The sequence below is a fragment of the Anser anser genome (assembly GCF_964211835.1).
Source record: "Anser anser genome assembly, chromosome: 2".
In the NCBI taxonomy this organism is placed as follows: Eukaryota; Metazoa; Chordata; class Aves; order Anseriformes; family Anatidae; genus Anser; species Anser anser.
The window spans coordinates 15,892,951-15,918,608 of NC_139721.1; the positions used below are offsets into that span (position 1 = coordinate 15,892,951).

A 25,658-nucleotide genomic window follows, 5' to 3' on the forward strand; every position below is an offset into this window, starting at 1 on the left:
CTATCTACACAGACTGCTACAATTCCTGGAACTGCTTCTCTTAACGTTGACTACCTCCTGTAGAGCTTTTCCTTCCCAAGGAGATTAGGCTTCATTCTCCCAATTTTTAGAGTTATTGTGGAGAGCTTTGGGTGGCATCTTGTCTACAGACTGTAAGATGGAGGAGAGCAAACAAGTGTTTTGTGATAAACAGTGACAAAGTAAAAAGTCATACTTCTGGCCTTTACAGGAATAAACTGACTATATTGTGTCTTTGATCTGCTGACATAAAAAAGGGACTTATGTCCCATGCTTCATGCCATTGAACAGATTCACTTTGTCTCCCTACTTGTAGTATGCTGTTTTGTACCTCTTGCTAGCACATATCTGGATTACCAAACACATCTGAGCCTTCAACTAAGGAAAAATGTTTATGCTCTAATGCACACTAGGATGGATAACTAAAGAACTCATAGAAACTCACCAAAGTATCCTAGTCCCAAAGAAAAACAAACAAACAAAAATATTAGGTAGTGGAAATCCATCAGCATGATATTCTGCCCATATGGATCCCAAGCCCAGCAGAAGTACTTTGAGACTGCTTATACTGCACCCAATATTTGATATTTGTCTCATGACCCAGGTTTCCTTAACTCAGCCTATAACTACACAAAAATCATTTCAATAACAAATGAAGCATATTTCAGTACTGGCTGGTGGGATAGGGCTATGTGGCATATATGTGTGGTTCTATGGTAATATTTGAAGGGTCCTGCCAGGGAGTTGCCACTACTTGTGTGTTTGATAATGTGCACGAGCAGTTCTCATCCTTCAAAGCATAGAAATTTCTGTGATGCTCTGGAGTCCTGTAAGAGTGTGTACTGTATGTGCAGATAGGTTGCTCCAGTGCAAACCATTCTTGCTTAGGTGGAAATTTCGTGAGATAGATCTATAACAGTGTCCTGGTTCCAGTTAGGACAGAGTTAATTTTTCCTCATAGTAGCTGGTAGGGTGCTATGTTTTGGATTAGGATGAGAAGAGCGCTGATAACATGCTGATGTTTTAATTGTCGCAGAGCAGTGTTTACACCAGGCCAAGGACTTTTCGGCTTCTCGCTCTGTCCTGCCAGCGAGCAGGCTGGGGGTGCAGCAGGAGCTGGGAGGGGACAGACCCAGGACAGCTGACCCAAACTGGCCAAAGGGGTATTCCATACCATCTGACGTCATGCTAAACAATATATAGAGGTGGCTCGCCGGGGTGGGGGGCCGGCTGCTCTGGGATAGGCTGGGCATCGGTCAGCGGGTGGTGAGCAATTGCATTGTGCATCACTTGTTTTCTTACACATTATTATTATTAATACTATTATCATTATCACTATTATTATTATTATTGTTATTATTATATTCCTGTCGTAATAAACTGTCTTTATCTCAACTCACCGGTTTCACTTTCCCGTTTCTCTCCCCCATCCCAGAGAGGGAGGGGGGAGGGTGAGCGAACGGCTGTGTGGTGTTTAGCTGCCAGCCGGGTTAAACCACAACAAACAGCGATGTAGACTTGGCTCATATTTCACCTTCAGGTATCTATTATTGTTAAAATAACAATATTCCTTTGTTACCTTAATAATTATTTTCTTGTTAGAAAACTCTATAGGAAGATAAAAAATGATGTATCTTCTCTACATAGACTCATCTTTCAGGTAAATATGTTATTAGCCTCTATTTTTTAAAACCTTAGCATATACACAGGAAACTGGAAAGGTTATTGGTAGGTCTTCTGGTATAATAGGTAAATATTTGTAAATAAAACATATTATTTACCTGATAAATACTCTGCCATAGTAGTTCTGGTCTTTTGCACAGTGTAAATACATCCAGATGGATTTCATTATTTTTAATTATGTATTGTGAATATTTCTACTTTAAAAGATTGTTAAATTGATATTAGTTAAATACCTCCAAAGCTTTGACAGATGAAGTTCAGAAGAACACTGACCTAACTGAGACCTCATCTTCTACCTGAAAGCAACAGCCTCTGAAGGTGCAAAGAACTAGTGTTGGTTATTAATTTCTTCATAGCTTCATGTCTTGTTTCAATTTAAGTTGTCATGTTGGTTCTGCATGGTGATATATTCCTTTTAATGACAGATGAAGAAGCTGAGCTAAATCCATTTTATGAAGGTCATCTGCAGCCTTGAACCTTGATCTCAGTAGTGAGATGAGAGTATTTTATTCATTGTATCAGGCTGTCCTTCTCACATACAGTGGTAGGGCGTATTTTTTTAAAACTAAAGCCAAGCACTCTTGTATGTGATGGCCCATAATATCCTGTCATTAGTGTATGTATTAAAACTATAAAACAAGAAGTCAGAGCTGCTCCTAGAGCTGTATCACAGGTAGTGTATTAAGGGAATACAAGAAAAACTTGTTAAATATATAACATGAAAAAATATAGAAATTACTGATCATAAAAAATGTTCCAAATTAAAGGCTCATATATTTAAATTCTTGTCCTCTTTTTCAAATTAACAAAGTTGAGAGTGCATAGGTAGCCAAAGTTCTCATGGAGTGTATGTTACCCAGTGAGTGCAACCCTTTAAAGTTTGTTGTTCTGAATATGGTTACTGTTGTCATTTTCCAGTTAGACCATGCATTGTGGTCCACATGGGAGGTCTGTTGTACCATCTCCTGGTTCAGTTCATTGTACTCTGAGTTGTTACCAGATTCCTTTCCAAAAAAACAAACAAACAAACAAAAAAAAACCAACAATATTCTTGGCTGAAACCAGCTGCGTTCTGGAATTCTGCTGCCTCCCATTGCTTTCTGAAGGTTTTCTAGTTTTTCATCTACTCAGTTGGTCTTGCTATTTTAGTTTATTTTGTTTCTTCTAAAGAGAAATGAGAGGTTAGTATTGTCTCTCAATTTTTGTCAATTACTGTTGACAAGCTACTATAAAATTCTGCTATTAAGAAATAGGACATATTTTTCAAAGCAACACAAAATTAATTAACATATAGAATGCACTAAAGAACACAGGGAAAATTTGTGAGTGGAGAAATGCACTGGATTGTAGGATGTATGGGTTTAATTTTCCAGTGTTATTTTAGATTCCCATAGTCTTGAAACCTGTTGAAGGAAATTAACCAGTAATGATGATGCACTATAACTTAAATCAAAGGATTATTCTAATGCAAAATTCCCTTTCAGAAAATGCACCCTTTCAAAAAGAAATCAGTTTTACCCTTGTAATGGAGTAAGATGATCTGTACTGACATATGAAAAACAGAGAAAAATAGTCTTCTACGTGACTGACCTTCTTTAAAAAGAATAAGAAAAAATAACTTCTGTTTCTAAGTCTTACTCCCAAACCTCTTTTTTGACAGTTTTATTTCTTCTGATTGCTCTTCATAACGGTAAGGGATAGCTCTGAGAATTTTAAGAAAATATTGGTTTGACCAGCATGTGACAGTTCCAGCCAAGCACAGAATGAAGTGCTGAATTCCACTTAAGAAGCTCACTTCTTGCTTCAGAAAATATATTTCTTCTACATATGATGAGCTTTCACATAATTTGGATAGCCTCCAGTATTTGATTGTTATATTTAGGCATGCCACCCTGATCTCAAATTCTATTTCTAAAGAGAGTTAGGTAAGAAATCCAAAGTGGCTGTGCCTCTGTTACAAAACTTCATAATTCTAATTCATGACAAATATATCACCCACATAAGTATGCAACGAAAATGTAAGTTGACTGCATTCAGTTAATTCAAATACCTGTCTTTTAGATGATGAAGTTAATAATAGACATCCAGGAACAAATAGATTAAATAAATAAATAAATAAATAAATGCAGACAGTACAAGCAACTCTTATCTTTTATGCAGCTTCCAACCCAGCTATCATTTTTCAGAGCTGTTACAGAAAGGGAGACTAGGGAGGTAAGACAAATCTTTGTTTACCATCTAGAAGGTGAAAAAATGTAAAATTTTGGTTTCCCCCCCCCTTTCCAGTACCGCAGAAATCACATGGAGAATGCCTTAGCATAACAGCTAAGTCTGGAATCACATGGAGAATGCCTTAGCATAAAACGTATTGATAAAATGCATCTGTGTGGTAAAGAGGAATAGTTTACATCTACATCGAGTTTACGTGACCGGGTTTTGGTAGCAGGAGGGGCTGGAGGAATAGCCTCTATGATTAGAGACCAAGAGCTGCCCCATCTCAGGCAATGTCATTTAGGCAGCTTGACATAGGACCCACCATTGGCCAAAGTGAGTCCATAAGTGATGCTGGTTGCAACCCTTGTGAAAGCAAAATTAAAAAAAAAAAAATGCTGCAGAATAGCTGTTGTGAGAAAGAGTGAGAAAATGTGAGGGAAACAGCCCTGCAGACACTGAGGTCAGTGAAGAACGAGGGGGAGGAGGTGCTCCAGGTGTCAGAGTAGAAGTTTTCCTGGGACCAGGAGTCCCATGCAGGAGCAGACTCCAAGCCAGAACCTCAGCCCATGGAGAGGAGCCCATGGTAGAGCAGGTTTTTTTTGCAGGAACCCACAGTGCAGCACTTCGTTACTAAAGGATTGTAACCCAAGTAAAGGACACATGAAGGAGCAATTCTGAAAGAACTGCAACCTGTAGGAAGAACCTCCATTGCAGTAGTTCATATATCTTGTGGAAGGGACACCTCACCCATCCCTGGGAAACAGTGTGAGGAGGAAGGATCGGCAGAGACAAGGTGTTGTGAAATGACCACAGCTCCCATTCCCTATCTACATGCGCCACTCATGGTGGAGGAAGAGGTCGAAGAGTCAGGAGTGTAGATGACTTTGGAAAAAAAGGGGGTAGGGGGAAGGTGGTTTTAATTTTGTTTTTCACTACCCTACTCTATTATTAACTGTCAATAAATTAAATTAATTCTTCCCAAGTTGAGTCTGTTTTGCCCATGACTGTAATTGGTTAGTAATCTCCCTGTCCCTATCTCAACCAATGAGCTCTTACACTGTATTTTCTACCTCAGTACTGCTGAGGACAGAGAGTGGGAGAGTGGCTTGGTGGGCACCTGGTGGCCAGCCAAGGTTAACTCAACATCACAACTGAAAAAAAACAAACAACAAACCATGACCAAATATAGACAGATGATTGCAGAGATCATATGAGTTATTTACTAGACAGTTAACTAAAACTCTTGAGAGAGAAATGAAGTCTTTTTCCATCTAAAAGGCTGGAGATGTTTCTCCAGGAAGAGTTTTATTTTTCTGAGAGGATTCAGTACGATCCCTTGGGGAAGGAGAGGGGAAAAAATCTTTCATTTGCTTGCTGCATAACTCTTGTTTGAAAATGTTGGAGTGGACAGGAAGCTCTGTAGGCAAGGCTGGATTTCTTTAATCAAAGCACAAGAAAGCACAGCCTGATACCATTTCTCTGTCAGAACTAAGAGCTCCTACTTCTCAAAATACCATAATTGTTTCTTACTTTTCTGTCATCACTATTTGAGAGTTAACCTGGAAAATCATTAAAACTTTTTGAGCTAAATGAAAATATTTTATCCACCATACATCCTTTCATAAATAAAGAGTCAAATATCTTAAAAATCTGGGCATGCTAAGAAATATTTTCTATATTACCAGCTTCCCAGCAAAGACGGCTAAAATCCAGAAGAAACTGTTTTGGGATACTCAGTTGTCCCTTCTGGGTCATTCTGTTGGACTAGAAGATGCAGAGTGCATGAGATCTAGACCTACAAGAATGACTCCTATGTGAATAGGCTTCCTTACATTTACATTGTGTTTGACATTTCTGAGGCTGATTTTTTCTCTGAACTCTTAGCTTATGGCTGGGGGCTGGAATGAGATTAAACTCATTCCCAAAATAAAAGACATGAACAAGGGAAAAATACAAGCCTGTATTTCTGAGTAGCTGAAATATGGCTTTTGGCTTGACTGTATAGTCTTTATTCATATTAATAAAAACTTATCAAGGAAAGCAGGCTTACAAGTTTCAATAGGAGGAAACAAACAAACAAACAAACAAAAAAAAAAACCTCAGCAACCACCATGAATAAGTATTCATGCACAGAAGCAAGATTTGTACAATCTAGTCCAGTTAATAGTAAACTATTACAGAACTTTACTTGACTGTCTTTTGTATGATTCTTGGCCAGAAAGCCTTGAGGATAAAGTACTCTGCTTTTCATACTGGGGAAGAAGAAAAGCCAGTTCTGATCAGCTTTATTTGCATGTAATTTACCCATAATTCCACCTGCCAGCTTTTGATTTTTTGATTTATTGTGCCAGTGGGTGGTTTGGCACCTTACTGCTCCCAGGAACAAGGGAGGTATAAAGTTGGTTTGGAAGCTACCTTTTCCTCTCAGCTGTAACAAGTGTAAACTCAGCATAGCTGAATGCTCTGAGTTGGACCCACAAAAATACTTTGGCACTTAAAGTTTCATCAAAGTCCAAGCCCCAGTTCAGTTCCTTGCTACCTAACCTTGCAGCTCCTTCCATTTTATTTTATTTTATTTTTAAATTCTTTATTTTTATTAGGAATACAAGCTTCTTGATACTACTCTGGATACTTAAATATCTGCTTGTGGAACTTCCAAGAATTGCCTACACATAGTCTGTCCTGTTCAATGGGTGCCTTGTTTGTACTTGGGACCTATAAAGTTATAAATTTGACATTTTGCTGAATGTTTCATTGTGGGATCTGCTTAGGGAAATATGTTGTGAGCAGAATGATTAAAAATGATTAAAACATGGTGTGAGTGGATAGCAAGTGCCTTAACTTCTGGGTTATCCACTCTTCTCCTTCCTACTGAGTGCATCGAATCTTCAAATACATGTGTAAAATGGAATGACTGAATAGCGAGGACAAAAGTAACGGAGTTATACCCAGAAATACTCTACTGACAGCTGCTGGGAACTTATCAGAGGTTAGGAGGTACAGGTTAAATTCTCAGAGAACAGAAGAACTATTTCATCCCACAGGCCAGCTAAACTACTGAATAAAAACCAAACACTATTAAGAGCTGCTGGCATATTTTACAAGAAGCAAGTGTGTGAGTTAGTGAGAATTTCAAGAACTGTGAATAGGATGAGGAAGGATTTGCCTTTTTTTAGCCAAAGATCACTGCCTAGTTCACTTTGAACGCTGGTGGTTCTTACAGGTCTGCTTGAAAATGTCCAATTCAGCAGTCTGGCTTCGATGAAACTGTTTTGAGCAGCTAGCTCTGCAACTAGAGGCAGACTGAGGATCTAACAGGGCTTCAAGGCACCCAGTTTTGTTCAGCTACCTAGTTACTTTAGATGTTTATCTCAAGATATACTTGGCCTCTCCTGCCCTAGCTAAAAGCAATCTCAAATGGTTTAAAGTTATATGCTTTAGGAACAGATATAACAGTTTCTCACTGATCAAGGATTATACTGGAGAATGACTTCTCTAGCCCTCTAAAATATTGAGTTGTAAATTTTTATTTTTCATAGAAAATTAATGTTCATAAACATTCTATCTTCAACCAAAAATAAATATTTTTAATGCATATAAAAAACTTCTTTCATTTACTTAAGCATATTCTAGTTGTCAATATATATATAATAATATATATATAATTCTCCCCCCCCCCCTCCAATATTTGGTTCATGGTTGCTGTAGCAATTCAGTTAGTACATATGATCATTCAGTTAATTCTAATGTTAAAGGTGGCAGAATGATCAACAAAGATTTCAAAAGTTAACTTTTTTTTTAATGAGGTAACTGCCTTAAATGTCCATGTACAATATATAAAGAGCTACTCACAGAGCAGTTTTTCCATGATCACATCTTATCCTAGCACACCCATTCTCCTATTACTATTGCTTTCTGAGGATTTTTAGCTGTATTTAGGCTTTGCATCACTTTGTTTGATCCTAAATAAATGACGTTAAATCAATTTGCTTTGTTTTAGAAATATTTCTCCCTGACAGTTTCCGTCTGTTAAAGACGGGGAACTGGCTGCAGGTTTTAAGTAAACTGCATATACAGAAGATTATTTCTTTGCCAAAACCAGCATCAACAAAAGGGTTCCTGCTATGTGCATCGCTGGAAAACTTGATTGACAGTAAATCTGGAAATGGGCATTAGTAAAACACTGCTTGTTTTGCTCCGTTTACGTCACTTGCTCAGTGTGAGGTTCCACGTCTGATATTCCTTTATGCCTCCTCAGCTGGAGGCAAGGGAAGAAGAATTTGAGTCTATCTAGTTTTGTGCATCAAGTTATGGTGTTTACCTTAAGAGGTTCATATTCTTAGACTATCTTTACCCTCAAAGTAAAAAAGATTATCAGTTAAATAATTGAGTGGGAGCCTGAGGCACTCAGATGTGTCTTCTGGAACAGTATGCTCATCAAATTCTCCATCAACTATACCTGAAGTTAAAAGTGCTGGGACTCTTAAACCAGGTGCCTAATGTGAAAATACTGTGAAAATAGCTTCTGTGTTTGTGCTTTTTTTAAAAAATGGAAGCCAATCTGTATATTTTGTGGGTTATCCCAAGTTTATTTTGTTTCAAGAGCAGGATTATTCATATTTGGCACTTATGTTCGATTTTTGATAATGTTTTTCTCATTTCTACATATCTTATAGGCTTACATTATAGACAGTTGTTCTCTATGTTTGCATTTTCTTTGTCAAAACAAAGAACTGGCATAATTATGAGAAAATGGCATAATTATGAGAAAGGAAAAAGAAATGTAAGCAATATACAGAAGTTATTTAGAAGAAAAAGATATTTAAGTGACACAAAAGTTACTGAATAAATTAACTCTGATTCATTGATCGTGAAACTTTTTACAGAAAAAAAAATCAAGAGTCAATGATTTTTTTTTTTTGTCACTTTATGTTTTGCTTTTCTGCTTATTTTCATTGACAGCTGTATGTTTTCACTGATTTGTTAGAGAAAGGTTTGCAGAAGCAATTGGGAACCCTGTTTTCAAATTGTGCCACAACTCAGTTGAATGTTTTTTTCTCTTGTATATGATCTTTCTGAATACTAATGAATTTTTAAGGAAGGTACATTTTGCATTCAAAAAGACTACCATCTGTATGTCAGTATTTAAGTCTAAAAGAGGTTTTGAGCAATTTGACTGTGAAGTTACAAGCTTTAACATGAGCACATCGGAACTAAGTTGTAGCTGAGCAGCAATTTGTGTTGATTGTTTTCAAATGGTAGATGTAAGTGCCTGGAATAACAACCGGATACCTTAAATTTTTGTGAATCTAGATCTTTGAGTCCTTCATTGTTGGTTATTTCAACTTGAAACACTCAGGTTATGATTTTCAGAAGAACTGAATATTCAAAGTTGTAGCTGAGGTTAATAGATATTCTATTAAAAAAAAAAGTTACAAAGAATTTACATTACTCTGAAAAAACAGAATACTTACTTTGGCACCACCAGAGTTACCACTTTTGGTGTAATTTCAATATGCCTTCATACACTGTGTAGATGTTATATAATAAACAATGCCTGGAGTTATACAGACTGAAGAAGATAAAAGTTCAGCTGTTTCTGCAGTGAGGTAGAGGGCCAATGGAGGAAAAAAAAAAAAAAAGTAGGCAATTATGTAGTTAACTATTTTGTCATATCCAAATATGTTAGGAAAAGAACTGAAGTTGTCTGAGCAACATTAATTTTGGCATTTCTTAACTTTTAAATGGCAGATTTCCAATCTGAAGCACAGTTAAGCATAACTACATATTATAGTTAGCAGGAATCTACTTAACTATATTCAAACATCATTTTGAAGATTATGTCACTAATTTGTTTTGTTAACTGTTTAAGATCAAACATGGAGATTTTTAGATACTTGCATTATAGGTGTACTTGCATATCTTAGAGAATGGAAAGAATTATTTCAGGTTAAAGGGAGAACTGAAAATAACTTACATGTACAGTAGTGAGGTGTAGGGTAACAGTATTTCTCCTCTGGACAGATGTAGTTGGTGATATATCTGGATGCATAAGCATATGCCAGTTGTATGTGTTGCAGGGAAGAAAGAATGAGCATAAGAAAGGTGTACAGATGGCCAAGGCATTTCAACTCAGGTGAGACTATCCATTGTATCCAACTATAATCTGGGAGAATTGCATATGTACTGACATTGCATATGAATGCTGAAAAGTCTGAACAGCTCATTGGGGAAGAGCGACAAATAACCTTCGATGACCTTGTTGCTACTTGGATTGCAGTTCTGCTTCAACAGACAGGGTTATGAACAAAATGAGTTTCTCTGAGCCATATGCATCCTTGGCCTCAGGAAAACTCACTAAGGGCCACCTGGCTGACAAACTGATTTATTCCTCAACTTCCTTTCCAGGTTGCTAGAGATCACCATGATTTTTCGTAAAAACATAAGACTTGGCTTTCTATTTTATATGTATTTTTAAAGATGCTTTGGATACAAGTAGAAATGTTTGGCTTGATTTTTAACACAGAGCTTTGTGTTCCACTTTGGAGTATTTTTATTGCTTCTGTCCTCAATTATATTTTCATGTCCAAGAACACAGAAATCATTTTCTCAGTGCTGACCTGATCCAATATTGGACACTACAGCGTATGGAAAACTAATTCTGTCCTCATGTCACTGTATAAAGCTTCATTTAAGACATTTGGCAATATCATGGCCCCAATTCATTTACACTGTGCACCTGAACACTTATTATTTCCTTTTGGGAGTTGTGGAAACTGAGGTACATAGAAATATATTGCCAAAACATTTCTAGAAAGTATGAGATTAAGACTAGGTCTCCTGAATTCATCTACAAGTCACTTGTAGTCTGTCTAAATACACGAATCAGCACAATAGCATCAGAAAAAAAAAAAAAAAAGTGAATGACTGAAGATTCAACGATGAGGAAGTGAACAAAGAAAAAGAAAACTGTTCTTCCAGTTAATCCCAAAAGAAAAATTAATTATTGAACTGTTATTCTCTGAAAAACTGAATATTGAATTGTTATTCTCCTGTGAAGGAGACTTGTCTAGCCATAATGTACTTTCTAAACTATTAGAAGAGAAGTGTCAGCAGATTGCAAAACCATTTTTTGCTGCTACTTTGGTTGCTTATGATCCTTACTCACAGTCTGAGTAGGGAATATCACAGGCTGCTCTTTAAAAACAAAAACAAAAAAAAACCAAACAAAAAACAGCAAACAAATAATTTTGGTATTCTTCACAGACCATTTGCATTCCTAAGCTAAAGGAGTCTCAGAAAAGAGAAGAATTACATGCTTTGTTTTTCTGTCCAAAGAATAACTAAATTTAGCTTCTTTCACAAAAACTTTTTCTCATAACTTAGTTTTGCAAGGAAGTTGCTCATTTGAATACTAGCAACTGCCCTACCTTCTGACTGTGCAAGATCACAGTCTGAGGACCACGACAGTAAAAAGTATATTGGCAGTGTTTAGTAGATTCTGCTGGGTTTTGGATGAGGAACAGAGAGAACTGGTATTTCTAATTTAATTATCTTGAGCTAGACATTTTCCCTTCTCTGTCTACACTTTATATAATGTTGTGATTTGGTATGTATGTAAAGTCACTGAAATTCATTTTTGTTTCCTAAGTTCCTTCTTTGGCTTATCGGTAGAAGTCTGTGCTCTTGAGGCTGGAGGTCATCAATTCTATTTATAATGCTGAATGCATAATATTGCCTGACAATCTTGCTGTTCAGAGATGGACACAGATCATTACAATGGTAAGGATAATGCAGTCTTATTTCAGAATATTTTACTTCAGGGTAACAGAGTACATCTAAATGGAAAGGAAAATTATTACTCAGACTGCTGCTTGAATTTCTCAGACAGAAGGCAAGGTACAGTCTGACACATGAATTCCATATATTTTCAAAAAGTTATAAAGATCCTCTTCACCCTTTACTGATTTTTCTGCTCAGCATTTCTATCACATAAAACTTACTGTATAATTTCACTGATCTGACATATCTCCTTTGGGAAGATTGGGCATAATACCTTTTTTAGTTTTTAAAGATTATTTTTCTTTTCACAATGATGAAATGAGAAGCAGATTTTAAAAACTACTGCCATTTTAATGAAAAAAAAATCACACACCAGCTGGTTCAGACTACATGCAAAATATGGCATGTGTGAATGTGCCATTTTATAATGTGATTGTGATTTCCTCCAACAATTAATCAATGAGAACTAAACAGTTTGGGAAATAAGTTGCACATTTTTGAACTTGGAGTTTGGATAGCATTCTTTTAAAACCTAAATGCTCCAGAGCACAGTATAGTTTGAAAGTCACTGTCAGAGGCTGATAGAAGTTTTTCCTGGAATGACATCCAATTAATGGTAGCACAGATACAGCCAGGCATTTTTCTGTTTGTGTTTGTCCTTCTATCTGCTATATTTGTTTAATAACTTTATTTGTCTGGCCCCAATCAGTAAAGTATCTGAATACTTCCAATATAATGCCACAATCTAAACAGACTTTAAAAAAAATAATTAAATAGTCCTATCTTAAAAGAAGTTATTATATGGAAGCAAAAAGTTATTTGTGAAGTCTGAAATAGAGAAATACTTTTTTCAGTTCCTTCTGAAGTGTTTATCTTTTTTAAGAGTGCATTTCTTATCTAAGATCCATCTTGTCTGAATGTTTTTCTCCTTCCTTAAGTAGAAAACTAGTTATCATGATATAGCTTGATCCATGGACACAGATCAGATACAGATCTTTGAAATGAGACATTAGTGTCAAAAAGTTTTCCAGCTTTGATCTGACACTAAACTTGTCTTAGTTGAATTACTGTTTGCCTCAGGAAAACTAGTAAGCTCCTGACTATAAGAAGGAAAAGGTATTTTAAGTATTTTGGTATGGCTCTGAGATGTTCTAAGTTTATGTTTATTATCCAGAAAAAGTAGAGGTCAGCAGAAGCACTGGTGGTCCTTTCACTGTCACAATTTTCATAACTGCTTGAGTAAATGAAATTCTTGGATGTATTTCATTTCTCATCCTGGTCTCAGGGACAATCTACGTGAAGGAAGAACGGTAATTTTACCACAACAAATTATTAGGACTTCGTGGACTTCATTTGTCTCTGGAATTATTTGCATATTTTCTCTCAAGTTATTAGATCATTCCTTAGAACATGGATGTATAAGATGGATGTAAAACAATACATATTGTTTTAAATTTGTAGTGGTGGCTAAGATATAGGTAACCTTACAATATATATTGATAGCTAGACGTATTGTATCTGCTGTCCCAATTATTTTGCCAAGTGTCTTAAAGAAGTTTTAATAGGAGTAAAGTAAATATTTTTTACCATGAAAGTGTGGTTTATTAGCCCATAATCTAATCTCTATTATTCCACACATGGTAGGTAGATGATGATTTTTCATGAAAAGCAAATAGCTAACAAAATCATCTGCTATGCAGTAGTTGAAATCTGTCACCCTCTCTTAAAAATAGTAGGAGTCTTTTAACTAAGACCATGAAAGGCCACCATGTAAGATTTTTCATCAACTGCTTTGAAATTAAAAATGTTATCATGAGGTCAGTTTAGAAAATGGAAGTATTGATCCTGGTAATTGACAAAATCTACTTCCAATAAACCAAATAAAACTGGAGCCTATAAAACTGGTGTTCTGTCATGTATCAAGCTTGCATATAGAAAGTGCTACCTCTTTAAAATAAACAAAATACACTTTAAATAAGCTAAAAATAAGCATAAATTATTCGTAAAAATAACTCATCCTCTGGAACTCTGAAGAAGAACAGGGAGGATTACAAACTCCATGAAATACAAAACTGAAGCATTTTGAGGGATTGTTAAGACAGCACCAAGATATGCAGTAGGTACACAGCACAAAATACTGTAGCCATGTTACTAAGAATTTACAGTTTTGTGTGGCTTTACCCAATTATGTTGAAGAATACTTTTCTGTCACAAAATCAATTTGTCTATGACATACAGTAGAGTGTAAAAAAATTAATCTTCAGCTATGCTACTGATGTTGTATTAACAGCTATGTTAGTGAAAAGGAAAAGGAATAGCTTGAATACTACATTTGGTAGTGTGTCATTAAACTTACAAATTGGAGAATGAAAAGTGAAGCACTGTATTCAAATATTTCTTAAAGCCAATACAAAAATTGGTTAACTATTTTGGGAAACATTTGAGCAGCTAATCAAGAAGTACAAGTTTGTAATAAGTTAAAGGTGAAAAAACACAAAGATAGATGACTGATTTTTCCTGCAATTCTTAAATACATTGTAACAAGTATAATTCTTTTAGATGATCCCTTCATTATTTCAAATTAAAAAAAAAATCACATCAGGTCATCATGTAAATATTATCACTCTGCATACTAATATTTATTGTACTATACAACTTGAAACGTTTTCTTTAAATGCTTAACCAAAGGAAGTTTGAATATATACACAATAACAAACTGAAATGCCAAGAAAGAATTCTTCATTATCTTTAACAACCTGCTCAGTAACAACAGATTACAACAGATTTAATATTCCTTTCATTGTTTTCATTACCTTTTTTTTTTCCTTTTTTCTTTTTTTTTTTTCAGGCAAACAAAGCATTGATTTATAATCCATTTAAAATTTAAATATCAGCAAAAGGCATACTGGAACAACATATGAGCCAGACCACCACTAGGAACATTTGTGTATCAGGTTATCAGGGTATGTTTCCTCTATGGTAATGGCAGTACCCTTGAACACATTCATTCATCTCCCATTTCCTTATGGGATTAGTAAATTCTTTGTTCAGACATTTATATAAAGTCTAGTAGATTTATATCAGACGACTAGAAATAAAACTAACATACAGCACTATTCAGATTTACACTTAGGACTTTAGTTTTCATTGATTTTTACCTAAAAATCTCTACTTATATTAAGGCTGCTGCTAAGATGATTTTCTGGCATGTTGACCAACACTGCCTCACTGCCTATTGAACATGTCCATCTATTATTTCTTGTTTCAAAATATAACAAAGGCTTAAAGTTACAACATTATAAAGATAGAATAATCTTTGTGAGTGTTGTGAGTGTGAGTGTGTATGTGTGTATTGCCCAGCCTATTCAAACACTTGTACATGATGATAACTGCACTCCTTCATTTCAGTGTAATAGCATTGTCCTGGGTTTTACCCATTTGGAAACTATATATTGAAATTAATGAAGGAGTACAACATTATTTCATCTGGTAGCTAAGCTGAAAAACCAGTGAATTGTGTTTTCTTGAATTCCTTCATCTTAAATAAAATTTCTAGTCTTGTGAAATAGAAAAAAAAAAAAGTAATTAAGAAAGATAAAATATCCAACAAATTTGAAACTGTACATCCAAAATACTGATTTCCTTTTATCAAAAGCTACTGTTAACAGTTCAGTTTCTTCAGTATTAACCCATACGTCTCCATATAATAACTGCAATAAAATACAGAAGTATACTCAATACTGAAAGGTGCTTTTTGTTTGTTTGTTTGTTTTTAATTAATTAATTAAAGTATTAATTTTATTTCACTATGGTCACAGAAACCAAAGTTTGACTTTACTGTGCCATGCATACTAGCTGTTTTCCCAAGAATCTACAGTCCAACTGAGTGTCAGGATTACAATATAGTAGAACTGGTAGGACAGCATTTCTAGCGGTCTTGGTATTACAGACTGAAACTCACTTAATCAAGTAGCATGAAGTGAAATTTTGAACATGAGTCAGCAATGTTTAAACATGAGTCAGCAATGTGCCCTTGCACAGAAGTCCATTAGTATTTTTAGATGCATTAGGAACAGTATCGCCAAAAGATCAAGGGAAGTGATCCTTCCCCTCTATTCAGCATTGTTGAGGCCACACCTGGAGTAGTGTGTCCAGTTCTGGGCTCCCCAGTACAGAAGAGACATGGGCATACAGGAGAGAGTCCAACACAGGGCCACCAAGTTGGTTAAGGGAGTGGAGCATCTCTCTGTGAGGAAAGGCTGAGAGAACGTACTTTTTAGCCTAGTAAAAAGAAGGTCTGGGGGAGATCTCATCAACATATATAAATACCTGGAGGTGAAGTGAAGTGCTGTGAAGACAGAGCCAAGCTGTTTTCAGTGGTCCCAGTGACAGAACAAAAGGCAATGGACACAAACTACAACACGAGGGGTTCTTCCTAAACATCTGGAAACACTTTAATGTGCAGGTGGGTGAGCACTAGCACACCAGCACACGTTTCCCACAGATGTCGTGGAGTCTCTCTTTGGAGATCTTCAAAGGCCACTTGGACATGATCCTGGGCACCCTGCTCTGGGTGTCCCTGCTTTAGCAGGGAGGTTGGAACAGATGACCTCAGCCATTCCGTGATTCTGTAAAAATGTCACTGGAAAGCTGGATTGAGAAAAAGGAGCCTGAATCATACTTAGACTGTAAGATCAATAGCACACTTGGAAATTCATGCTAACACATGTTCTGGTACCATGTACTGAAATGGCACCAGTTAAGACAAGAACAACTGCATACAAATTCTGCCCAGTGCTATTCTTTTCAGACTCACAAATGGTTTTAGGCACTGATACTTCACTTCATCTGCATAAGTCACCCAAAATGCATTTTTTTTATAAAGTATCAGATGTACTTTTATTTAGTGACTGCCTAAACTGAGAGTAGACCCCCCCCCCTTTGTGTGTGTGTGTGTGTGTGTGTGCGCGCGCGCAAACGAATCCGTATTGCATGAGATGAGCGTTTGGGCTTTTAAAACAAATAAGGTATGCTGGATAGTATTACTACTTTATTGTTTGCTGCATGTTGCACCGTTAGAAAGATATTCAGAGCATAGCAGCAGAGATGACAGCTGCCAGTTTGCCTTGGTCAACACGTGGTCAGACTTCCAAAAGGGCAGAAAAGAGGTGTTTTTGTTTTTATTTCTCTGTTTTTTTTTTTTTTTTTAATATATAATTTTTATTTTATTTTATTTTATTTATTCTTTTTTAAGGCTCAGAGGTGACTAAATGTGATTTGCTTGAACTTTAGAAACTACAGAAATGTGTTAGACTGAAAGTGAGAAAATAATTTGACTTTTCAGGGACTCAGGGGAAGGAGTTGTTTATAAAATCTCTTATTTTAATCTATCCACCAAACAGGTTTGAGTCTTCACTATTTTAGAAGTTTACCTTTTAATAATGAATAGCATTACATATTCAAAGGTGTTCTGGTATTTCCATTAACAGCCTTCATGGAAAATATCAGAACTGTGGCTGATTCAAGGTCTCAGAATGGACAGAAAAATTTCTCTTCCTTTAACTTGTATGGAGGAAGAAAGGTTGTTGAAGGAATTTCTAATACCTAAACTATGAGTGCAAAGAGGAACATTGCAAGGGAACATTGCTATCTCTGCAGCTTCCCTGTTACTTTAGACTGTTACTTCAAAGGCCTCTGGCTTGGTGCAGCACCCACAAATTATTTTTCATGTGTTTGTTCATTTGACAGATACACAAATTCCTGTGGTGTGTGCCTAATACCTCTGTCAGTGATGGCAGCAGTAGGTAGTCAATATTGAGTTTAAAAGTTTGAAGCTGTACTCCAAAGATTTTGGCGTATGATGCTTACATTGTGTTAACTAGTTACAATGAGAAACCCAGACTGTGTCCAAGATCTTGTTTTATCTTGCTTTTTTTTAGATCCTACACAGTAAAATGTGTCCCCGAGCAGCTGGTACCCCTGCCATCCCCCAGCCAGCCACCCCACAGTACTTGTCCAGCATGACACCATATGGTACGGAATACACCTTTGGCCAGTTGGGGTCAGCTGTCCTGCTTCTGTCCTCTCCCAGCTCCTCCTGCATGCCCAGCCTCCTCGCTGGCAGGGCAGTGTGAGAAGCTGACAAGTCCTTGACTCAGTGTAAGTACTGCTCTTCAACAATTCAAACAAGTAGGAGATCTTTCTTCTCAGAAAGAGCGGTCAGGCATTGGAATGGGTTGCCCAGGGAAGTGGTGGAGTCACCGTCCCTGGGGGTGTTCAAGGAAAGGTTGGACCTGGTGCGTAGGGACACGCTTTAGTGGGTGATATTGGTAGCACGGTCATGGTTGGAACAGATGATCTTGGAGGTCTTTTCCAACCTTAATGTTTCCATGACTCTGCAGTTACACTGACCAGAGGCTAGAGCCTGAGCTGGAAAAGGTCATGTGGAACATGCGGACCAAGGTAGATAAGGCTGCGATTTGCTAGGTCCTGCATTTTTGCCACCTAACCCAACCCATAAAAGTGGCCTAAAAGAAAGCCGGAGAGGGACTCTGTCAGGGAGTGTAGCCATGGAACAAGGGATAACAGCTTTGAACAGATGGAGGGGAGATTTAGATTAGATGTGACGTGGTGAAGAAATTCTTCACTCGGAGCACAAGCGCACATGGGAATTAGGGCTGAAGATGCACCTTGCTTCTCTTCTTTTCCATAAAGAATAGAACAAAATTACCTAAAAAACAGTGTTAAAAATAAACCTAAGGCACAGGATGGGAGGTGCAGGGCAGTCCCCGTGGCCTTTCTCTCTGGCAAGCCAAATGGCCCGGGGGAGCCAGCCCGAGAAAAGGGTCCCTCAGCCCCCCCAAACCTCCTCCTTCCTCCACGTGAGTGCATCTTCTAGGCCACTCCCAACACAGCTGTCCATATTTGGCCACGCACAGGCCACTCGATCACAGAGGCTTGCTGAGGTCACAGTGGCTACCAATGCCCTGCCTTTTCTGCAGGCCCATAAAAAGGCCCCCCTGCCGCTGGCCCACCACTCGCTGAGCTTCTAGGCCCTCTGACAGCCAGCATCCGCAGCAGAAAGAAGACCAGAAGCAGGAAGGCAGCCCTCGGTGTGAGAGAACAGCGATGAAGTCCCAGAAAGCACCAAGAAAGAAGGCAGCTGATGAGGAGAAGTGTCATGGGCGGAGGCAGAGTGCCAGCGGCACAACAGACACCAGTGCCCAAGGGAGCTCTGGCGCGCAGCCCACAGACACCGATAAGCAGTACCACTGGCACTGCAAGGATGCGGGGAACAGGCCGGCCCCTCAGCCATCCAGTGACAAGTGGCCTGGGCCCTACCAGTGGTGGAATGGCGACTTGGGGAGAAGGCAGGAGCATCAGGCTGACTGCCGTGTGGAGCACAGACATGCCTATAGTCCACAACAGAGTGCGGGACCCAGCCATGGCCGTAACACAGATGGCAGCGTCGGACCCACAAATGGCAATGAAGCGCACAGTAGCATGGGACAGTGGCGTGGAAGCGGACAACCCTGTGGTTCAGCACCCCGGCCTGGAAACATCCTGGATGAAAGGCATCCCATGCAGCCTGTCCCAAGAAGGGACAGGCTTGATCATCAGCCACTCCGGGCTGTGAGCAGTCCTTCCCGGCAATGATACAGCGGCCTTACTACCATTGGTGCAAGGGCAGTGTGGGGCGAAGGCAGCAGGATCAGACAGACAGCCACGGGGAGCAGAGGCATACCTATTGTCTGGAGCACAGTGCGGGACCCAGCCATGGCCGTAACACAGATGGCAGCGTTGGACCCATGTGTGGAAATCAAACGCACAGTGGCATGGGACCTAGGCGTGAAAGTGGACAACCATCTGGTTCAGCACCCCAGCCTCAAAACTTCCTGGATAGAAGGCATCCCATGCGGCCAGTCACAAGCAAGGACGGGCTTGGTCATCAACCACTCCGAGCCGTGCGCAGTCCTTCCCGGCATCCATACAGTGACTGCAGGCCTCGGCCCTACCATTGGTGCAACAGCAGTGTGGGGCGAAGGCAGCAGGATCAGGCAGACAGCCGCAGGGAGCACAGGCGTGCCTATCATCCGTACCACAGCGCAGGACCCAGCCAGGGCCATAAACCAGACGGCAATGTCGGACCCACACACAGAAATCAACCTGACAATGGACGTAGGCGTGGAAATGGACGACGCCGTGGTTGGGCACCCCGGCCTGGAAACCGTACGGACGGAAGGCATCCCATTTGGGCAGTCCAGGGCAAGGACTGGCTTAGCCTTCTGCCCAACACCGAGGAGCTCATGGAGGTGGATCCTCCACAAGACATGGAGGAACCGATGGAAGTGGATCCACCTCGGCCAGAACAGACCAGGGACTACCGCGGCGCATCTTTGCTCTCTGCTATCCGAGCACAAAAACAGCGTCGCAGGAGTGCCCATCCAGCCCTCTACTCGTTGTCGCGCAGGCTCCATCCCAAACATTATCTTGGAGCCCCCAAACACCATAGACATCCTGCAGGCTTACCTGCAAGATGTCCCAGCAATAAACCACTCTGTTGCCAATTCTCAGGGGTTGTGTGAGTGCTTCTTTCCCATTCCCCAGCCCTTGTGCCAGAGGTGGCATCCCTTCTGCAGAGAGCCTCAAAGAAGAGCACAAGAGAGGACCCAGCTTCCTTCGGGTTGCTGCACTGGGGTGACAGGAGGAGTCCACGAGGGCCACCATGCACCTCTAACATTTGTGCAAATAGTAGACTGAGGGGTGAAAATAGGAGTGTGTAAGCAATTATGGGTGGCTAATTTCTTATCCTAGGAGCGAGTTTCTCTAGCTGAGTACTTGGTAATGACAGACGTGGAAAAGGCTGAGGTACTCAACAACTTCTTTGCCTCCATCTGCACTGGTAGGCGGCTTCCCAAGTCTTTCATTTCCCTGAACCCGTAGATGGAGGCTGGTGGAGCAAAGTCCCACCCACTGTAAGTGAAGAACAGGTTTGAGACCACCGGATGAATCTAAACAACAGGTACAGGTCTATGGGACCTGATGACATGAATCCCAGGGTGTGGAGGGAACTGGCTGACGTAGGTGCCAAGCCTCTCTCCATCCTAGTTGAAAAGTCTTGGCAGTTGGGTGATGTCCCTGGTGAGTGAAAAAGGGAAACATCCCGCCCCTTTTTAAAAAGGGATGAGAAAGTCAGGTCGTTAAGAAAGCAGAGGAACTCCTACTCAGTCTGGGGAGGAAGAATAAGATGAGATAGGCTACTCCAAAGTGGCTGGACCATCAGAGAAACAGGAAGATGAAGAGGAAGATATCATAAGGGCATCAAGAACTACCCAAAGCCTATACCGGCATGAACCTAACTGGGAATGAGTGGTAAAAGCACCCTATTGGGACTGGCCCAGATGCTCCGTGCATCCTTGGCATAGGCTATCTCAGGAGAGGATTTCAAGGACCTTTTTTCTTCAGGGAGCCAATCTATGCAGGGGACAGGCGGAGATGGTTTTTCCCACTTGTTCACTCTGCCTTTCTCCTTCACCCGCCTCTTCTCCTCCAGGCTAGTTATGACAGTTCTTCCGGTCTTTGAATATCCTGGGGATGTTCAGACCAACCTGTTCTTATTGTAATATCTCCTGAGTGCACTTCAGGTATTGTCCAAGGTTAACCAACTGCTTAGGAATGCCATCCAGAGATCTGAGGGGGTTGGACCTGATGATCTTTTGAGGTCCCTTCCAACCCCTACAATTCTGTGATTCTGTGAAAATCATGCTTCCTAAAAACCTGGAAGAAGGAACTAAAATGTCAGAAAAGATGAATAAAAATAGAAGAACTGGATTGGTTAAAAATTTATTTTTGGCTGAAAAATTTTTCCATGGGCTGCAGTTCTTGTCAGGTGGCTGCTACTGCATGGGCTCTCCATGGGCTCCAATTCTTCCAGGAAATAACCACCTACTGGGGCACTGGGTCCTCCAGAGGCTGCAGGGGAATCAGCTCCAGCGCCTGGAGCACCTGCTGTAATTCCTCCTTCTGTGACCTTGGTGTTCACATGGTTGTTTCTCATAATAATTTTCATCACTGCCTGGGCAGTGTTTTGCCCTTTGTTAAATATGTACTTCAAGAGACACCACCCGCTTGGCCCAGCAGAGCTGCTAGGCTCAGCTGTGTCCTGTGGTGTGTCTATTGGAGCCAGCTAGAACAGGCTGGAGCTCGCTGTGTCCAGCACAGGGCATCCCCTGGCCTCTCCTCAGAGAGGCTGCTCCTGCAGCTCCCCTGCATTACCAAAACCTGGACATGGACAGCTAATACAGATGGCTCAGTTTTAAATTTGCAAGAGGAAGAAAGACATTATAAAGAGTTTAAGGCTTCTTTTCAGGCTGCCTGTGTCCTAACCAAGGTGGACACTATGCATCTAATTCTTAAAGACTGATTTACTCTCAAGCAACATCTAATTCCTGTGAGTGTTTTAGATTGAATGTTTTATCTGTTTTGGAGAATGAAGTTTCTTTGGAAATAGATGAAGACGATCAGATCACACTATCCCGATAAAGCAATTAGGGACAGGAGTTCCACCACAGTGCAGAGTGGCCCACAGAAAACTAACTCTGATAAAGGTCATTTGGTCTTTCCTCTACATCTTCCTTAGAGTACAGAATAACTTGCACATAGTTGGATCTACAGCTCTGTTACGATCAACTTAAAATTAGAGGTGTGATTTTTTGCAGGAAGTCTCTTAAGTACAGAATTCTCTCAGAACTAATATCTCTATGGAGTAAATCTTCAGGCTTTGAAAGAAGAGTGTGCTTTCTTCATCATGTTGTTTATCTGCTTAGAAACCTTAAGTGGATTTCTATTCCAAGTATTTTACCAGTCTTCTCCTGAAGTCATGTATTTTTTTGATCTTTAACATCCTCTGGCAAAGAGCTCCAACAATTTTCTCCTTGTTGCTCAAAGAACCACCACCTTTCGTTTGTTTGTTTGTTTGTTTTGGAATTCATGCATAAAAGTCTCAAACTCTATTAAAAACTATATATATTTTTCCCTTTATTAGAACACTGTGCCAGAACTTCCCTTGAAAGATGACTAAAACCTTCCAATTTCCGTTTTAAATTTGTTCACGGCCAATTCATTCCCATTTGTTTTTTGTTAATTATCTGATAGTTAATATGTTGATTCTTTTAGAAAGTCATTATGTCCCTTCACAGATATCATTTTGCTAGATTAAAGTTAAATTCTTGAGCATCTTTTTTTTTTTTTTTTTTTTTTAAATTTTGTTGAGTATCTACCCTGCACCTTTTCTAGTATTAATTAATTTTTGTTGCGGATTAAAACAAGAATGGATGAAAGAAATAAATCCAGTATTTTGCCTCCTAGTTCTGGAGAATCATTTTTAGATGCCATTCCCTTATATTTCTTTTAGCTGTGATATTCTATCACACTCAAGGCAGCTGATGATGGTACCAGTCTTTTATAAGAAGATTTTCCATTAGAAATGTTAAAGAAATTAAGCCCTGTATTCTTATTTACCCAGAGATCTATAATAAGTGAAAGCAAGAGAATAGGTACAATATACAAGATATATGTGGTGGTTTCACACTGACAGTTAAGCTTCACCTCCACACTCTCTTACTTTTCCCCCTCAAAAGAAAAGGGGGAGAAAATATGATGGAAAAAGCCTCATGGGTTAAGATTAGGAGTAGTTTAATTAAAGAAAAATAACAACAACCACAGAAACAAGCAAAGGCTGTGTGAACGCAAGAGAAAATTATTCTCTACATCCCACAAGCAAGTGATGTTCAGCCACATCTTGGGAAGCAGGAATTCAATAGGTTCAGGTTGCTTGGGAAGACTCATAAGAAGAGTCTTGCACTTCTCTTTCCTCTTCCTCAGCTTTTATTGCTGTGCATTGTGATGTTCATATGGTGTGGAATATCCTTTCAGTCAGGTTAGGTTAGCTGCCCTGGTGATGTCCCCTTCCCACCTCTTGCCCACTTCCAGTCTACTGGCTTTTAGGGATGGTGGCTGGAGAAACAGTCTTGATGGTGTGCCAGCACTGCTCAGCAATAGAGAAAACATTGGTCAACACTGTTCTGGCTACAAGTGCAAAGCACAGCCCAGTATGGCTTCTGTGGAGAAAGTTAACTCCATCCCAGCCAGACCCAGTACACCCTCAAGCATTGTTGTGGTTTAACCCGGCTGGCAGCTAAACACCACACAGATATTCGCTCATCCTCCCCCCTCCCTCTCTGGGATGGGGGAGAGAAACGGGAAAGTGAAACCGGTGAGTTGAGATAAAGACAGTTTATTAAGACAGGAAAATAATAATAACAACAATAATAATAGTGATAATGATAATAGTATTAATAATAATAATGTGTAAGAAAACAAGTGATGCACAATGCAATTGCTCACCACCCGCTGACCGATGCCCAGCCTATCCCTGAGCAGCCGGCCCCCCACCCCGGCCAGCCACCCCTATATATTGTTTAGCATGACGTCAGATGTTATGGAATACCCCTTTGGCCAGTTTGGGTCAGCTGTCCTGGGTCTGTCCCCTCCCAGCTCCTGCTGCACCCCTAGCCTGCTCGCTGGCAGGACAGAGCGAGAAGCTGAAAAGTCCTTGGCCTGGTTTAAACACTGCTCTGCAACAATTAAAACATCAGCATGTTATCAGCGCTCTTCTCATCCTAATCCAAAACATAGCACCCTACCAGCTACTAGGAGGAAAATTATCTCTGTCCTAACTGGAACCAGGACAAGCATAAACCAGCTGTGGTTAGAGATTCCTCAGCCATTCCAACTGCATCCTGGGAATCTTTGGAGAAGTTCCAGGTCTAATGCCAGTCCTGAATTTTGTGGCTGAATCTTTGCCAAGATGCAGGGAGAACAATGTCATACAGGGCTCAGAGAATGATCTGGCATCTCAAGTCTGCCAGAGGTTCCAAGAAGTCTGGGTCTATCAGTGTTATTGGCACCCACAGGTGTCTATATGAATGTGTCTGTGTCTCCATTTCTATTTTAAAATACTGTTTTCCCCCCTGGGGCAATCACCACATTGACGTCAGAACATTGCCCAGCACCTCGTTTATGTCTGAGAAGAGAGGGAAACAGTGTTAAGAAGAGAGCTCAATGGAAAAAATAATATTCAGTGTGTGTTAAAAGCATTGAGGGAGGAGGAGTAAGTGGAAGAGAAGGGAAAGCTTAAGTCAGTATATTTATGTTATCCTGAATACCAGAAAAACGTGGTTATTTTGGATATAAGTACTGCATTAGTATCTGAGAATGTAGTTAGACAAAATTTTTGGAATATCTGGATACTTGATTATACATGGAATAGCTTGAAGATGTCTCTCATTAGTTATGTTCTCCATTTGATTTTTTTTCTTATTACCATTAACCAAAGGTCATGATAAACCTGTGATGTCTTTTTCTTTCATCCAATGTGTTTTTCTTAGAATAATCTCAAGTATCTTTGCAGCTAAATATCTTTAGATATTTATAGAACTCTATCTTGTTAGTCATAACACCATGTACTTATTTGAAACTGTTGTCAGCTCCAGATGGAGCTAGACTGTGTCTTGTTCAGTAATCTCTGGTGTTAATACACAAGGCAATCTATGCTCATGTGTCTTTTTGAGTCAGAAAATGACAGCATGGAGTTCTATGGTGTGTATATAGATGAATTCAATACTCAATGTCCAACCCCTTATTTTTTATTTTATTTTATTATTTACTTTATTTTATTTTATTTTATTGTATTGTATTGTATTTTATTTTATTTTATTTTATTTTATTTTATTTTATTTTATTTTATTTTATTTTATTTTATTTTATTTTATTTATTTTATTTTATTTTATTTTATTTTATTTTATTTTATTTTTGTTTATTTATTTATTTTATTTTTATTTGGCCATTTTAGTGGACCAGAATGATCTTTCAGAGATTTTTATCATTTCTGTGGCCTAAA

At 39.1% G+C, this 25,658-nt stretch overlaps 1 protein-coding gene across 1 annotated transcript; it reads left to right on the forward strand.

Annotated features, from left to right (window-relative positions):
* Positions 1 to 1,248: 1,248 nt before the first annotated feature.
* On the forward strand, positions 1,249 to 20,282 carry LOC310894077 (uncharacterized protein; the record flags this gene model as incomplete). Its single annotated transcript, XM_083823780.1, has 3 exons — positions 1,249 to 1,284; positions 17,637 to 17,856; positions 18,699 to 20,282. Exon 3 carries the CDS (start codon positions 19,350 to 19,352, stop codon positions 20,280 to 20,282), a length of 933 nt encoding a protein of 310 aa, XP_083679906.1. The 5' UTR covers positions 1,249 to 1,284; positions 17,637 to 17,856; positions 18,699 to 19,349.
* Positions 20,283 to 25,658: the final 5,376 nt, after the last annotated feature.